The sequence below is a fragment of the Myotis myotis genome, unplaced genomic scaffold (genome assembly GCF_014108235.1).
Source record: "Myotis myotis isolate mMyoMyo1 unplaced genomic scaffold, mMyoMyo1.p scaffold_m19_p_3, whole genome shotgun sequence".
Taxonomy (NCBI): domain Eukaryota; kingdom Metazoa; phylum Chordata; class Mammalia; order Chiroptera; family Vespertilionidae; genus Myotis; species Myotis myotis.
The window spans coordinates 28560739-28577247 of NW_023416335.1; the positions used below are offsets into that span (position 1 = coordinate 28560739).

General features: G+C 44.5%; 2 protein-coding genes across 9 annotated transcripts in view; one reads left to right on the forward strand and one right to left on the reverse strand.

Annotated features, from left to right (window-relative positions):
- CARS2 (cysteinyl-tRNA synthetase 2, mitochondrial) overlaps window positions 1–16509 on the forward strand; it is a 39215-nt gene that overhangs the window by 4325 nt on the left and 18381 nt on the right. For 2 of the 8 annotated variants that reach the window (XR_004966205.1, XM_036300403.1), the window contains exons 1-5: window positions 134–378; window positions 938–988; window positions 8780–8897; window positions 13602–13673; window positions 13791–13896. Coding sequence is in view for 7 of the 8 variants with exons in the window: in XM_036300403.1 (XP_036156296.1) it covers window positions 167–378; window positions 938–988; window positions 8780–8897; window positions 13602–13673; window positions 13791–13896 (559 nt within the window). In the remaining variant the exon portion in view is untranslated. Of the gene's footprint in view, window positions 1–133; window positions 379–937; window positions 989–8779; window positions 8898–12254; window positions 12475–13388; window positions 13674–13790; window positions 13897–16509 lie in introns of those variants that run through there. The other 6 variants (XM_036300407.1, XM_036300409.1, XM_036300406.1 and 3 more) reach the window with 5 other exon arrangements.
- The window catches only part of NAXD (NAD(P)HX dehydratase), a 52190-nt gene continuing 46445 nt past the window's right edge, over window positions 10765–16509 (reverse strand). Inside the window, exon 11 of the mRNA XM_036300412.1 lies at window positions 10765–11723. The gene's annotated coding sequence lies outside the window, so the exon portion shown is untranslated. The remainder of the gene's footprint in view (window positions 11724–16509) is intronic.

Sequence of the window (16509 nt, forward strand, 5' to 3'; positions counted from 1 at the left end):
GGCCCGACCGGGGACCTTCCGGGCTGGGCGGGGCCGTGTCGGCCGCCTTCGGGGTGGGCGGGGCGCGTGCGGGGCGGGCCCTCCCGAGTGGGCGGGGCCTTGGGGTGGGCGTGGCGCGCTCCCAAGCTGCCCTGGTCCTCTGTTCCGGGTGGCTCGCGGGCCTGTCATGCTGCGAGTGCGCGGGGCCGGTCTGGGCGCTCGGCTGCTCCCGGCCTCACTGGGCCCGCGGCCGGGGCCGGGGCCGGGTCGGGCGGTGTCCGGGGCGCGCGGGCGGGGCTGGCTGCAGCCTGAAGGCCACGATACGGGCGTCAAGGTGTACAACAGCCTCACCCTGAGAAAGGACCCTTTAATCGTGGGCAGCGCGGACGCCGCCTCCTGGTAGCTCCCGGGGACTGTGGGGAGCGAGGTTCGCGGGGAGGCGGGCGGGGAGGACTGTGGGCTGAGCGTTTTGTGTGGAGAGCGGGGTCGGGCTCTCAGGTGGAAATCATTTAGGAAATAATAAAGTACATGGCACCATGGTATAGTCACAGTGAAATGACAGGAGTTTGGTATGAAGCTAGCAAGTCAAGTCATACTATATTCCCAGCTGTACATTCCACAAAAGTGGTTACTTAAAAAAAGAAAATAAAAAGACATGGTTGCCCGAACCGGTTTGGCTCAGTGGATAGAGCGTCGGCCTGCGGACTGATTGGTACCCGGTTCGATTCCGGTCAAGGGCATGTACCTTGGTTGCGGGCACATCCCCAGTAGGGGGTGTGCAGGAGGCAGCTGATCCATGTTTCTCATCGATGTTTCTAACTCTCTATCCCTCTCCCTTGTAAAAAGTCAATAAAATATATATATTTTAAAAGACATGGTTATATGATGATCCTAGTTGAGAAAGTGATATCTTCTCTTGCAAATTGTTTCACATGACGTATTTTAACTTTGTTCCTAGGTATAGCTGTGGACCAACTGTTTATGATCACTCACACCTTGGCCATGCTTGGTGAGTGTCCTCAATGGGAATTTTCATGTATTTGGGAAAGAAAAGCCTTTTGCAGGCTTTTTCATCTCTCAAGTGTCTGCGTAAGAATACTGAATAATTGCTATATTCCAGGCAGTGCGGGAAGCACAGGTGTTACAGTCTGATTTGGCTCTTGTAACAGTTCTAAACACTTACATGGATTTCACAACGAGGCAACCCTGGAGGCGATGAGAGCAGTGAAAGGACCCATTTTGGAATTAGATGTTTCCTGATGGGCTTAGTGAGGTGAGGCCTTCCAGTGGCCCTGGAATCGGCTGGTCAGTTCTTATGTCTTGCTCCCACTACCATATTTATTTACTTCTCAACTTTGGACAAGCCACTTTAATACTTTGAGTTCTGTGTTTTTTTCATCTTGAGATGGGTGATAACAGTATCCATTGTTTTGTTATTTTAAATCCTCACTCGAGGCTATATTCATTGCTCTTTAGAGAGAGAAAGGAGAAAGGAGGGAGGGAGAGAGAGAGAGAGAGAGAGAGAGGCAGGCAGACAGACAGACAGACAGACAGACATTGATGTGAGGACATCCATTGGCTGCCTCCCTTCCTGCCCCAACTGGGGATCAAACCCACAACCTAGGTATGTGCCCTGACTTGGAATCGAACCTGCAACCTTTTGGTTTTGAGACAACGCTCCAACCAACTGAGCCACCCTGCCAGGGCAATAGTATTCATCTTTTTGAATCTTCACAATTGTATGACATTGCTGCTTAACACAGTACCTGAAGTGTGATGTGTGGTGAGGGTTCAACAATTATTGAGGACAAGTAACCTACCAGTGTCACGCACATGGGATGTGTTGGAGCTGGGGTGGAGTCTGGTATATATCTGACCCCTGTGCGCTCTCATTTGCTCTCTCATTTGTTAAAATTGCCACGTTCCCTAATATTTTGTATGTTCTCTTGTACATCATTTAAACTTGTTATTCTTCAGAGAGACTAAAAGTAAAAAGTTACCTTTCTTTAGTATACATATAAAAAATTATACTATCTGCCAGCAAAATCTTGAACTTTTTTGTGTGTTTTTTTTATAACAAAATAAATGGTCTAGAAATCATTCTTTTTCCCCTTCACTTGGGGCTAACTTAATTATAAAAAAGCATATTTTGACCTCTTCATTGAAGCATGAAATATATTGGGGAAATATGAAAATGAATATTCTCCCAACTTGAAAAACCTCTCCATAAAGGCAGAAGAGAAAGAAAACAGTTTTATTATTTTTTTATTTTTTATTTTTTTTTAAATATATTTTATTGAGTTTTTACAGAGAGGAAAGGAGTGAGATAGAGAGTTAGAAACATCGATGAGAGAGAAACATCGACCAGCTGCCTCCTGCACACTCCCCACTGGGGATGTGCCCGCAACCAAGGTACATGCCCTTGACCGGAATCGAACCTGGGACCTTTCAGTCCGCAGGCCGACGCTCTATCCACTGAGCCAAACCGGTTTCGGCAACAGTTTTATTATTGAATAAGCATTAAACCAGAATGAGATGCACATGATAGGCGGCCCACTAAAATGATTGCAAAGATAGAAAGAAATTGTATTCCTTGTAGAGCTAAGTGGATGCCATTCACTAGTTAGGCAGGGCTTGCAGTGTTGACTTGGGTGATAGAACATTATTTTCATTGACTTCATTTTTAAGGGATGGCTTTCAGGCCCTTGAAACTTTCCTGAGTTGTCCACACTGACAGAGGCTTATTTAGTTACTAGAGGCCCAGTGCACAAATTCGTGCACGGGTGGGGTCCCTTGGGGTGGCCTGTGGGGATTGGGTTCCAGCTCATGCCCCCAGCCTCCCAGCCCCACAGTCCCACCTGGCACCCCACTGTGGCCTGGCGCTGCCCCCTCACCTGCTCCACCATCCCGCCTGCCTGGTGATTGATCAAGGTGGGCCCCCTGCCTGGCTCCCTCAGCGCCTGGGAGCCACCACTGGTCGCCGTCTGCAGGGCAGTCGGCAGGGCGATCAGGCCCCCACTCGCACCTGCCTTGGCCTGGTGCTGCCCGCTCACCTGCTCCACCATTCTGCTGCAGTCCCGTTCTCGTCAGGGCCCATCGGGCTGGCAGCGCCTTCCCTGCTGCCTGCTGCCAGGGCCACGTCGCAGATGCCCGCCATGTTCCGCGCTGCCCTGTGGTGGTCAGTGCATGTCATAGCGAGTGGTCAAACTCCCGGTCGAACAACCGCCCAAGGGGACAATGTGCATATTAGGCTTTTATTATATAGTATTAGAAAAATTTACATACATTTTAAAAGGACTGAGGAAATTCTGAAAGGAAGAAGGAGGGGGAGAGTCTCTTATTTTCAACTAGAGAATCAAGCCTCTAACTTATAATTTGTATTTGCCCTTACAAATGCAGAAAAGAGTACAAATCTTGCCCTAACCAGTTTGGCTCAGTGGATAGAGCGTCAGTCTGCGGACTGAAGGGTCCCAGGTTCGATTCTGGTCAAGGGCATGTACCTTGTTTAAGGGCACATCCCCAGTAGGAGGTGTGCAGGAGGCAGCTGATCGATGTTTCTTTCTCATCGATGTTTCTAACTCTCATTCCTCTCCCTCCCTCTCTGTAAAAATCAATAAAACATATTTAAGAAAAAAAGAGAAAAGAGTACAAATCTTAAGTGTACAACTGAATGAATGTTCATGGCTGTTAGATGGAGAAACACATTACCAACACCCAAGCCTCCTCTGTGTCCTCCTTCATCTCTCCTTTCCCCCACTCCCACTCAAGGATACCCACTATGGAAGTTTTGCTAATAAAATAAAACCCATTCCTCAAAAAGAGTTATTCCATTCAAGATGCCCCTTTGAGGCCAAAAACCTTAGTACTATAAGATTTCTGAAAAACTTGGGAGATTGGGGGTCAGAGATGGTAGGCATGGCTCCATTGCTCTTCCGGTAAAGTTCAGAATCCTAAAGACATCTCTGTTGTTCTACAGGTTTGTCCCTACTTAACTCCCAGGTAGCTACACCAGCCTCTATTTAAAAAAAAACCAATCGGCCCTAGCTGGTTTGGCTCAGTGGATAGAGTGTTGTCCTGCAGACCAAATGGTCCCGGGTTCGATTCTGGTCAAGGGCATATGCCCGGGGTCGTGGGCTCGATCCCCAGCAGGGGGCAAGCAGGAGGCAGCCAATCAATGATTCTCTCTCATCATTGATGTTTCTATCTATCTCTCCCTCTCCCTTCCTCTCTGAAATCAATAAAAATATATTTTAAAAAAAGATTAAAAAACAAAACGTATACTTCACAGGCACATAAAGATAGCACTCTTTATGTGCCACCACTGTTCTAATGCTTTAGAAACACTAGCCGATGTAATTCTCCTAACGACACCAGGTGGCAGTGCTGTTATTTTTAATTTTATTACATTTATTGGGGTGACATTGGTTAATAAAATGATATAAGTTTCAGGTGTACAGTTCTACAATCCATCATCTGTATACTGCATTGTGTGCTCGGTCACTCAAGATCAAGTCTTCTTCCGTCATCCCCTTTGCCCTTTCCACCTTCCCCCACCCCACTTCCCTCTGGCAACACCCTACTCTTGTCTGTGTCTATGAGTTTTTGTTTGTCTTATTTGTTCATTTGTTGCTTTCAGTTTTATGTCCCACATAGAGGTGAAATCAGGTTTTTGACTTTCTATCTGACTTACTTTGCTTAGCATATTTTCAGGATCCGTCCACGTTGTTGCAAATGGCAGTATTTTATCTTTCTGATGGCTGAGTAGCATTTCATTGTATATACATACGTACCACATCTTTATCCAATTATCTATCAACGGACACTTCAGTTTTTGGTTGTTTCCATGTCTTTGTCACCGTGAATAATGCTACAATGAACATATATCTTTATGAATAAATGTTTTCAAATTTTTCAGGTAGATACCCAGAAGAGGGATTCCTGGGTCATATGGTGACTCTATTCTTATTTTTTGTTTTTTTGTTTTTTTTTATATTTTATTGATTTTTTACAGAGAAGAAGGGCGAGGGATAGAAAGTCAGAAACATCGATGAGAGAGATCGATCAGCTGCCTCCTGCACACCCCCTACTGGGGATGTGCCCGCAACCAACGTACATGCCCTTGACCGGAATCGAACCTGGGACCCTTGAGTCCGCAGGCCGACGCTCTACCCACTGAGCCAAACCGGTTCGGCGTTTTTTGAAGAACTTCCATACTGTTTTCCAAGGTGGTTGTACCAATTTACATTCCTACTAGCAGAGTATATGAGGGTTCCTTTTTCTCCACAACCTCTACAGCACTTATTATTACTTGCCTTGTTGATAATAGCTATTTTAATAGATGTGAGGTAGTATCTCACTGTGGCTTTGATGTGCATTTCCCTAATAGCTAGTGAAGTTGAGCATCTTTTCATATATCTGCTGGCCCTGTCTATGTCTTCTTGGGAGAAGTGTCTGTTCAGGTCCTCTGTCCATTCTTTAATTGGATTGTTTGTTTTCTTTTGTTGTTGTATGAGTTCTTCATATATTTTGGATATTAACCCCTTATCAGAGGTGTTTGCAAATATCTTCTCCCATTCAGTTAGTTGCCTTTTTTGTTTTGATGGCGGTTTCCTTTGCTGTGCAGAAGCTTTTTAGTTTGATATAGTTCCATTCATTTAATTTTGCTTTTCCCTTGCCTTGAAGATTAAATTCATAAAATCATCTCTTCAGTCCAAGGTCCATAAGTTTGGTACCAATGTTTTCTTCTATGTATTTTATTGTTTCAGGTCTTATATTTTGGTCTGGAATTCATTTCGAGTTAATTTTTGTGTATGGTGACAAATAGCAGTCAAGTTTCATTCTTTGCATGTGGCTTTCCAATTTTTCCAGCACCATTTATTGAAGAGGCTTTCTTTCCTCCATTGTATGTTTTTGGTTTCTTTGTGAAAACTTATTTCCTCATATAAATGTGGGTTTATTTCTGGGCTTTCAATTCTGTTCTGTTGGTCTGTGTGTCTGTTCTTCATGGCAGTGCTGTTATTGTCCCCAAATTACAAATGGGGATACTGCAGTGCAGAGGGTTATCAGGTCCCACAGCAGGAAAGTGGGGAGCCAGGCAGATGGCTGAGCTCACATTCTCCGCCCCCTCCACCATGCAGCCTCCTGTGATTCATGTGGAGTGGCCCCTGGGGGAGCAGCCCACCTGCAGTCTCTCAGGACATTACAGCCCTTGAGCTCCTCTGGCACCAGCGTGTGACTTAACTTTTTGTTTTCACTGTTTTAGGTGCATGTTAACTTTTTCTCTTAAATCTCATGTCCTATAAAGTCTTTTCTTATTCAAGACTAGTGGTCCAGTGCATGGATTTGTGCACATTGAAAGGAAATTAATTAGAAGAACTATTTTAATATCGTTATTTGTCCCTTCTCTATAATAGAAGTGTCAGAGATGAAAGAAAATTAGTAAAATGTATATGAAAATAGTGTATAAATTGATTAATAAATAAACAATAACAACATGATATAACAACAACAAAGACATATAAAAACAACAAAAACATGATATAAAAACAACATTGATACAAACAATGACGGATAAATTGATTAAACTTATCCTAATATTTCCCTGTATACCACATTAATAATAAAAACATTTTCAGAGTGCTTGACTGATTTCCCTTGTGATGAAGTATTTACAACTTTAACTTTAAATTCACATGCTCTTTGAACTCAAGAGACAGCAACATATAACTGACCATGTCCAAAAACAGGTACAGGTAGGAATATTTCTACTCTGTCTAGAATTTGTTTTGTGATTTATTAATAGTCATCGCAAATGCTGACATCACAGGAAACTGTCTTTGAATTAATTTAAATGGGAGGCCAGTGTCAGATGGGGACAAATATTGCTCATGCACAAGTCAATGTTTATTTTTAAATTGCTAGTGTGTGTCATATGTACCGGTGGACGGTTGTTCGGTTGGTCACTTAGCCTTTTACATATATAGATGAATGAAAGGCATAGTGATGACAGTGGTAATAATAGCTCATGCTTGTTGGAATCCATGCACTAAAATTATGTGTAACATCCGATGGGGTAGTGGAATTTTGCCAATTTATAAATAAGCAGCCTGAGGCTTCAAAAGGTTAAATATCTTGGCAAGGGTTTCGGAGATAGTTTTGGTGCTAGAAAGGAGGGCTTTGGCCTCAGCTGTATTTGGGGTGAGTGAGGGAGGTAGGTTCAAGAGATGCAATTATGAGGCTCATTTTCAAGGGAAAATGATTTTGTGAACTCAATTTTAGAGAGGCCACATGGACAACAGAAATGAGCATGAGATTAGCTGGCCTTAGATTATAATGTTGCTTTTATGGGAAACCAGATTCTTGATATTTTTGAATTATCTTAATGGAATTTAAAACAGTTCAATTTTACAAGTCAGTTTCCCCAATGTAGACTACCAATAAGCTGGTGATCTGTAATGGTGTGCACATTTAGGAGTAATCTTTTACAGCTTTAATAGGGTTGTGTTGTTTTTATTTGTAGTTATTTGCTTCTAGTTTGTCATAATCAAGCATTATAGTTATTGGAGAAAATGAAGAATGGTAAATGCTTTCGGTGTTTTAACTACCTAGTGAGATTGTATTACGGGTAAAGTTTTGTACAATTAAATAGATGTAAATTCACTTGAACTATAGCTCTAAAATTAAAAATGCTAACATGTATCCTGAAATTGAGGCAGTACCTGAGTTGATTTCTTATGAGGACCAATGTGACCCAGTCAGTAAAAATCTTTTTCTAGCTGTACTTGAACTATTGATTATACTAGGAGCCCAGTGCACGAATTTGTGTACCTTGAAAGGAACTGTGGGCTACGAGGCTGTGGTGGGCACTGGGGCGGGTCTCGGCCCATCCTCTGTGTCCCCGCCCAGCCCCTCCTGCCATGGCCCTCTGGTCCCCTGTCTGTTGGCAGCCCCACTCCTGCCGCCGCAGCTCCCACATGCTGACGGCACTGGCCCCGCTAGCACCCGCTGATGGCATGGAGAGATTGGGGTCGGCGCCAGCAGCGGGTATGAGCGGGGCCAGCACCATCAGGGGGTGCTAGCCATGGCTGCTGCCCTGATTGCCCCTCAGGAGCAGGGGAATGTGGAGAAGCCCTCAGAAGCAATCGGGGCTGTTGCCAGGTGCTGGCAGCGGGAGCAAGCGGGGCCATTGTTGGCAGCAGGTGCGAGTGGCAGAGGATGGGCCGAGACCCACCCCAGTGATCGCCCTTCAGGAGCAGGGGGAGGTGGAGAAGCCCTGAGGGGTCATCAGGGCTAGCAGCTGCCGCTTGCACCTGCTGATGGTGCCGAGCGATCAGGGCCGGCACCAGGTGCCGGCAGTGGGTGCGAGCAGTGGCTTTGGTGCCGGCAGCAGGTGCCAGTGCCAGGAGGGACTGTGGCGCACGGAGCAAAGAATTTTCAGTAACCACCGGAGGCTCACTCCGATGACAGTGACAGGCACCCCGCCTTGGTCTGGCACCTCCACTCACCTGCTCCACCATCCTGCCACGGCCAACGGCCTCCATGTTCCATGCTCTGTCTCCTGCTGCCGACGCCTTCCATATTCCATGCATGCCCCCCTGGTGGTCAGCACACATCATAGCACCCGGTTGTTCGGTTGTTCCACTGTTCGGTCTACTTGCATATTAGGCTTTTATATATAGAGATGATTATATCCCACACTTGAAGTTAGGTAGCAGTGTGTTAACATGTAATGCACTCTTTTTTAAAGACCACAATGATGACTCAATGTATTAAAGACACCCTAACATTTCTTTTTTTTCAGCTCATATGTTAGATTTGATATAATTCGAAGGATCCTAACCAGGGTTTTTGGATGCAACATCATCATGGTGATGGGAATTACAGATGTGGATGATAAGATAATTAAAAGGGCCAATGAAGTAAGTGTTGAAGACTATGGATTGATAACTTGATTGATGAGTGTTTTTACCTCTCTGTAGCAGTTTTTCTTATTTGTGTTTCACAAGTACTTTTCCCATCTGACTATCCAGGTATGTGTGCTCTGACAGGTAATCAGAGGGATCTTTTTGTCCTGGTGAAGGAAGCTCAGGTCTATTTGATTTTGGTCCCTGAAGTCTTTAATGAATTGCCTTATTAAAGGGGCCTCCTGACTTGAATCTGTAATCTCTTTCCTGGCCCCTCAGCCTCCGCAGTAAATACCTTACTCCCTCTTTACAGAGGGAAATTAAAAGGCTACTTTTAGGCTAACGAAATTAAGCTCGTGTGAGGTTTAATGTTATCATTTGTTAAGAGTGAACAGGTTATTTCTCTTATATCTCACATGACAGTTAAAGGAATTTTTGGGTGTGAGCATTCTAATGAAGAATTAAATTAATAGTTATAGGAATAGTCAAGTCTACTTTCACCTCTTCTGCTTTTTATAATTAGCAACTTAATTATCTCTAAAGGGCTATAAACAATTGTTAAATTATCTAATTTTCAGAAAAAACTACATTGAGTACTTTACATTCCTGTGATTTTACAAAATTACTCCACACGCATTCCTCTACCCCCACCTCCTGGGAAGGAAGGGTGGCCTGAGGTGGAGCTGATCATCAGGAGCCAATGATTTAATCAACCCTCCTAAGTAATGAAGTCCCCATATAACCCCAAAGGACAGGGCTCCGCAGCTGCAGGGCTGGTGAACCCAGGGAGGTGCCGGTGGGCGGGAGGTGAGAACTCAGAAGGTATGGGAGCTCTGCCCCTTTCCCATACCTTGCCCTATGTATCTCGTCCATCTGGTATCCTGAGTTGTGTCCTTTTAAATAAACTGGTAGTAAGTAGACTGCTTTTCTGAGTTATGTGACTCATTCTGTCAAGCCCCCAAATTGTAGTCTGTGGGTAGAAATACAAGTGGCCTGGGAACCACCATTTGCAGCTGGTGTCTGAAGTGGGGGTGGTCTTATGCGACTGATCCCCTAACTTGTGGGGTCTGTGCTAACTCCAGAAGTTGGAGGGTACCCTGTAGAGTTGGAGAATTGGAGAAGTGGTTGGTGTTGGAAAGAAAACGTTGCTGGGCCAGAAGTGAAGATTGGGCAGTGCTAGCATTTAGGGGTCAGCACCCCATCCCTGGTTCGCTATGACAGTTTGGTTTAAGCCTCCGTCAACATCCAGTTGTGCCTCTGCCCCATGTCCAAATTCCCGCCTATATTAGGTGTCCCTGGGGTCATGTGTCCACTTTGGTCCAGCCACTTAGTCCTTGGAGGCTGTGACATACCAAAGTGGCCAGGGGATGAGCGAAGGGCAGATCGGGGAGGGGAGATGGTGGTGGGAAGCAAGAGAGGCTGCTCTGTGTCTGCAACGGCCAACCCTGCAGCATCCTGCCAGGTGTGGCACATTATCACCCTCCACACAAGAGGAGGCAGGGTTTGAGATTGAAGTTGGCCTCGCTGGCTGCATTTGGGATGGAAATGACAGAACGAAATTAGTGGCCTTTGATATAGTGAGGGGATCAATAGGGAACAGATGAATTATTCAGTAAAAAGTGTTGACAGTTGAGTAACCATCTGGAGGAAAAAAATAAACCAAAGTTGGATATATGCTTCACAACCAAATTCAAGGCAGATCAGAGATTTAATATAAAAGAAATGAAACCACAAATTACTGACAGAACCTTGGGGCACTTATTATAGCCTCATGTTGGAGAAGGCTTTTCTGTTTGTTTTCAAACCCAGAAGCTATTTGTAGGAAAAGATTGAGAAATATAAAAGATTGCTAAATATTAAAATAAAATTTTCTACATGGCCATAATGTTTATTTATTTATTTGGTTGATTGATTGATTGGTTTTAGAGAGGGAGAGGAAAGGGAAGAGAGAAGAGAGACAGAGACATCAATTTGTTGTTCCACTTTTTTATGCATTTATCGGTTGACTCTTATAAATTATGTGCTCTAACTGGGGATCAAACCCACAACTTTGATGTATCAGGACAATGCTGTAACCAACTGAGCTATCCAGCCAAACCTACCATAAAGTTTAAAAACTGAAAAAAAAAATTGAAATTCATATCAGAGATAAAATGTTAATTTCTATTACATAAAAGTACTTTCTACAAATCAGTAAGAAAAGACCTACAACTCAATAGAAACATGGGGGGTATGGATAATTATAAATCATTTAATACAAATCGTTTGTAAACATGTGAGATGTTCAAGCTCATTCAAAATAAGAGAAGCATAAATTAAAATTACAGTGAAAAAACATTTTTTTAGCTGTCATGTCGACAATCGGGGAGTTTGCTAGCACTTTGCAGCATAGGCACCTGCGTGCATTGCAGGTCGGGTTCAAATCAGTACACCTTCCTCGGAAGCAGCTGGCAGGATCTAGCAAACATTTCTGACCAGTGGCTTTACATCTAGGTCTATAGCTTAGAAAATGACATGTGCTGTCGTGTGTGTCAGTAAAAAGATGGGAAAGTAATTGGAGAGGACTGCTGAATAGTTCATGAAAAGTCTGGAATGGACCTTAGAAAGGAAGGTAGTGGCTCATCGTGCTCTGCGCGGACAGTTCTGGAACTTTGTTGTTAGAGAAGGAAGCCAGGTGCAGGCCAAGTGTGGAAGGTGCTACATTTCAAGAAGAGGATGCAAATACATGTGTGACCATGGCCATGCTCCTCACGATGGACAACTGGTGATGGTGTTGGCCGTCTGGAGGGAGGCTCGTCCTGGGCACCCTTATGTCATCCTAGTTCCCTGGGAGTGGGTTTCCTGTGCAGAAAACAGAAATTACAGATGAATAGCCCTGGCCGGTGTGGCCCCTTGGTTGCGTGTCATCCTGTACACGAAAAGGTTGCTAGTTCAATTCCCGGTCAGGGCACATGTCTGGGTTGCGGGCTCAATCCATGGTAGGGAGCGTGCAGGAGGCAGCCGATTGATGTTGCACTCTCACGTCGTCGTTTCTTTCTCTCCCTCTCCATTCCTCTGTCTCCAAAAATCAATTTAAAAATATATATATTTAAAAAATTACAGATGAATAAATACAAGCAATTTGCTGACCATTAGGTCCAAAATTGCATAGTATTAAAAGCTTCTAAAGTGAAAGCTAACACTGAAGTTTTAGCTTTTTTATTTGTTTGGCCTTTTGTCTTCTGGATATAAATAAGTTAACTTTTTTTTTTTTAGGAGGTCAGCTTTGTGGCAAAGGAAAAGGGCTAATATGTACTTATCACTAGCTGTGTCTGGGTGCTAGGTGTTTTGTCTCTTTAATAGTGATATTAATGTAGTTTTTTCCATTCACAGTGGTGACTTTCTCATTGCATCCTCATAGCAATCTAAAGACTATTAGCTGGGATTTTCTTCGTGTTGCAAAGATCGCCAAAGGCACCGAGGTTTATTGTCTTGCTCAAGACAACACAGAAGACACTTGGGCAGCAACACTTTGTCCACCAGATTCCTTTCTTCCGTAAATGTTCATTGGTTGCAGTTTCCAGGGTGATTGCTACTTTAGGGTCCTGGGCTGGTAAGAACGTGGGTTTAGGGTGTTGTTTCACTTGAGAAAGTTTCTTAATACTCCAGAGCTGAAATCTCTCCCCCACAAAATGGGAGCTCTAGTTCTCAGGGATGGGGAGGAGCAGGGGAGAGGAGGACCCGGCCTGGAACAGATGCCACAGATGCTGGGTGAGTTCCAGTGGCTCCCGGGTCACTTCACAGGCTCAACAGTTATGAAGCTGTGTTTAGTTTCATAACTTCACAGTGTGTCGTGCTTCTGTCCTGGGAGTGTTTTTCTGCTGAAAAGTAAGGAATACTTTTGTAAACCTAGTTTTGTGTGCCAGCCCCCTCTAGATCTGGGACTGCAGGTACCTGCCCCCATATGCCCTATATTCAGAATTCGATGCCCATTTATGGTGGGGGATTGCCCGTCCCCAGGAGCCCAGCTATGGCCCTGTGGGATTGAACACCCGTCACAATCCCTATTTTCATATGCTGTATTGCTTTCAAATATTTCTTAGAGAATTCCTCTGCGATATATTTTTAGCCTCTTTACTTTTGCCTCCTGAGGGGTAAGGTATAAGATAGGAACTCAAGTTTCTGGCTGTTATGTACAGTAGATTGATCTGGCTTATCCTTGTTCTAGAAAAACAGAGGCACCCTGGCTGGTGTGGCTCAGTTGGTTGGGCGTTGTCCTGTGCACCAGCAGGTTGCTGATTCAATTCCCAGTCAGGGCACATACCTGGGTTGCGGGGATCTCCGTAGGGGGCATGCGGGAGGCGGCTGATTGATGTTTCTCTTTCTCTCACCCTTCCTCCCTCTCTCTCTAAAAATCAATAAAAATAAAGATATGTTTTAAAAAACAGGCTTAGTTTTTGTTTTGAAAATTATATAACGAAAATCATCACATTGTTTATTTCTTTTTTCTCTCTAACCTGAATACAGGGTCAACACACCTTTTTGAGTAGCTAAGCTACTAGAATAAGTTTGATACCTAAAATTAAATGCCCTTTTTGTGAGCAGGCATGTCAAACTGAGGCCAAGCCACGACGGGCCATGCGGCCCAGCCCCCCCAGCTGTGGGAGCCGGTAGAGCCCCTGTGTGGCTCTGTTGTGAATACTCCGGATTGCCTAATAGGCTCGCCTAATCTTCTTGCAGATGAAGATATCACCTGCTTCTCTTGCCAACCTGTATGAAGAAGATTTTAAACAAGATATGGCAGCCTTGAAGGTAAAGTAGGGTGTTGCTTTCTGCCATGAAGATAAGAAGCTTGAACAGTGAAAGCTGGTTTTGGCTGACTTGCTTTTGAACTATGGAAACAGTTATCTCTCCTTTGCTTTCTTTCAGGTTCTCCCACCCACAGTATACTTGAGAGTAACTGAAAATATTCCTCAGATCATTTCTTTCATTGAAGGAATAATTGCTAATGGGCATGCTTACTCAACAGCAAGAGGTGGGGCTATATTATAATCACTAATTGTTGGTAACATTGATGGGACTTTGAGAAACTGGATACATTCTTGTGAGTTGTTGGAGCGTGCCGGATGTTTTACTGTCTCTCTCAATATGATTCCTACAGTGAAAATGTGAGGTTTTCTTATGGTTATTGTCTTTGCATAAATGGCTGCATCAATTCTTTTTGTTGTTGTTAATCCTCACCCAAGGATATTTTTTCCATTGATTTTTAGACAGAGTGGAAAGGAGGGGGACACACACACACACACACACACACACACACACACAGATTGGTTGCCTTCCACATGCAACTGAGTCTGCAACTGAGGTATGTGCCCTTGACCAGAATCGAACCCGGGACCCTTCAGTCACTCTATTCACTGAGCCAAACCAGCTAAGACGCATCAATTCTTTTAGAAAGTATTTCCACAGTTACAGGAAGAGATGACCATCTGGAGAGCTAGTCTAGACAAGGCAAATATAGCATGATGCTAACAGTGTTGTACTAGATGTAGGTGTGCAGGTGTCCTTTGAGTCTTCTTTCAACTTTGTTCACATTTTTCATGGCAAACAGTTGAGGACAATGGCAGCACCTCAAAAGGTCCACCCCCTTGTGGAAGACTGGCCCTCAGACTGCCAGCTCCTTGGATGGGCAGTTGTCTTTTTGATGGACCAGTGAACATCCTGACACTTTAGGCCCTGCACACTTCAGCACACATATCTGAATAAAAGACGTCACCCTATGTAACCCCAGTGTCATGCTCAGAGCTGAGCTGCTGGACAGTTCCCTAATGGCATGCCCTGTCCTTTGCATATTCACACTTACCCTGCTGTCTCCCACCTTGCACATCCTCATCTAACTCAGGTTCTTTCGTGGTCCTCCCTGAGGACATAAGCTACGTGGCAGGGGCCCCCGGCCCCTGGAAACGTGTGTTGCCCTTCTCAGTAGCCTATGCACGTGGTTGTGTCCTGTCCCTTTAAGACAGTCCCCACTTTGTCCCCCTCATTACAGGCTCGTTGAAGAGACTGACCAGGCCAGCTGTCTTCGGAACACCCGTCTTCTGGATGTGTGTGACCACTTCCTGTTGTAGCGTTTCATTGGTTTAGGAGCTGCTGCTTTTCGGTTGGTGGTTTCAGGGAAAGACTGGCAGCCTGGCGTTTTGCTGCTTCTACGATTCAGCATTGTTTTCAGCCATATCTCTTCCTTTCCAGTCATTCTCCCCAGATCTGAATCCTCCTTTCTCTCTCCCAGGAAGCTTTCTTTACTGCCCGTAGCCGAAACGCACCTTCTCAGCTGTGATATCCGCAATGTACCATTTGGTAGCCAATCATATGCTGCCCCCGCTTGCTGTTCACGTATTCACATTTTGTCAGTTCTTGGACGAGGAAAACCTTTTGCTTTTCGCAAATAACCCATTAGAGAACCTAGCCGGGGGTTGGCAGCATTCAGGTACTGCAATACTTGTTGCAAGTCAGTAAGAAAGTGGAAAGCATGATCATGGACATGATTCATAGGGATTATTGGCCTGTGAGCACCTTTCTTTCGTGGTCCTACCTGAGGGCATAAGCTACATGGCAGGGGCCGCTGGTCCCTGGAAATGTTGTTGCCTTTCTCAATAGCCTGTGCATACAGGCTTGCAGTCTTCTACTTTATCTTGTTTGCTATGTTTAGATTTTATTTCCAAGAAAAACTTGTTTTAAAGGGCTTAGGTGACTGAACTGGAATTGTTCCCAGAAATACAGAAATTGTTTTCCTGCTGTCATTTAACGTGAAATAAGACACATAAGCCAGCTAAACTGATTAATGTTCATGCGCTGCTCAGAGATTCCCATCCAAGCATGCTTTAGGAGTAAATGCTGTTTGTTTTATTACTATGCTTTATTGTGAATTTTAATTATGATAAACATAATTAATTTAAAATGAATTTCACTTACTGAAACTCCATTCATTTGGACTTTGTGACAGTTTCACAAAGCTTGGCTGTAATTTGATCTTTGCACTATTTGTGAAGAAAGAATTTGTTCAGCAAATGGATGCCATAAATAGAGGTCCGAGGAAAATGTTTCATCCATTAAAGGGAACAGTTTCTTTCTGTTTTAACGCATTTTCAAGTGCCGTTTACAGTCTAACTTACCCCACAGTACTTCTCCCATTTCCACCGGTTTATCCCAGCTCGTAGTTGGGGCTCAGGAACAAGCTCGGAGTGAAGGTCAGGGACTCTGAGTCGTCTGGGGTCTCTGTTTCCTGGCGGCCCCCGCGTGCTCAGAGAGCTCCAGCTCCGATAACCGCTCCCCTGCGCGGCTGGACATGAAAGGGTGGCCCTGGCTCTGCAGTGACTTTGTGGCGAAGGTCACCTTGCCCCCTCAGTCTAAAAACGTGGACCGGATGCACTTCGGTGGAACGACAGCTACGGGGAGGCTTGAGTGCAGCGATGTTTGTAACCTAAGTAAAAAGACAGCCGTGGAGGGTGTCTGGTTAGGAAAGGGTCTCTTTGCTGATGGCTGTGTAACATGAAGCCCAGAGCTGAACGCAGGCCAATGGTAACATTCACTTTTCCTTTTTCTTGTTAAAAAGAATTGTGTCAGCATTTGACACAGAACTTACTCCTTT